The 660-nt window shown below is 66.1% G+C and overlaps 1 protein-coding gene across 1 annotated transcript in view; it reads left to right on the forward strand.

Moving 5' to 3' along the window:
• Positions 1–73: 73 nt before the first annotated feature.
• The window catches only part of MEX3D (mex-3 RNA binding family member D), a gene marked incomplete at its 5' end in the record, with an annotated part of 1,515 nt that continues 928 nt past the window's right edge, over positions 74–660 (forward strand). Inside the window, one exon of the mRNA XM_031062199.1 lies at positions 74–658. Coding sequence (XP_030918059.1) covers positions 74–658 — 585 coding nt within the window. The remainder of the gene's footprint in view (positions 659–660) is intronic.

Raw genomic sequence — 660 nt, forward strand, 5'->3', positions numbered from 1 at the left:
TGGTGCTGGTTCACTGTGTCCCCACCCTGGGTGAGCAGAGGGTCACTGTGAGCCCCAGCATTGATGTGTCATTTTTCCCCCTTCTCCTCGCCCTGCAGGCTGCAAAATCAAAGCCCTGCGTGCCAAGACCAACACGTACATCAAGACACCGGTCAGGGGTGAGGAGCCCGTGTTCATCGTCACCGGCAGGAAGGAGGACGTGGAGATGGCCAAGCGCGAGATCCTCTCGGCCGCCGAGCACTTCTCCATGATCCGGGCCACGCGCAACAAAGTCAACGGGCTGACGGGGGCCTTGCAGGGGCCCCCCAACCTGCCTGGCCAGACCACCATCCAGGTGAGGGTCCCCTACCGCGTGGTGGGGCTGGTGGTGGGACCCAAGGGCGCCACCATCAAGCGCATCCAGCAGCAGACGCACACGTACATCGTGACGCCCAGCCGGGATAAGGAGCCCGTGTTCGAGGTGACGGGCATGCCCGAGAACGTGGACCGGGCGCGCGAGGAGATCGAGGCGCACATCACCATGAGGACAGGCTCCTTCATCGATGTCAACGCCGACAACGACTTCCACTCCAACGGCACCGACGTCTGCCTGGAGCTGCAGGGCGGCGCGGCCGCCCCGTGGGCCAAGGCCCCGCACCCGGCCCAGCGCCCCCCGGCCGC

This window comes from Geospiza fortis, unplaced genomic scaffold (assembly GCF_000277835.1).
Source record: "Geospiza fortis unplaced genomic scaffold, GeoFor_1.0 scaffold254, whole genome shotgun sequence".
Classification (NCBI taxonomy): Eukaryota; Metazoa; Chordata; class Aves; order Passeriformes; family Thraupidae; genus Geospiza; species Geospiza fortis.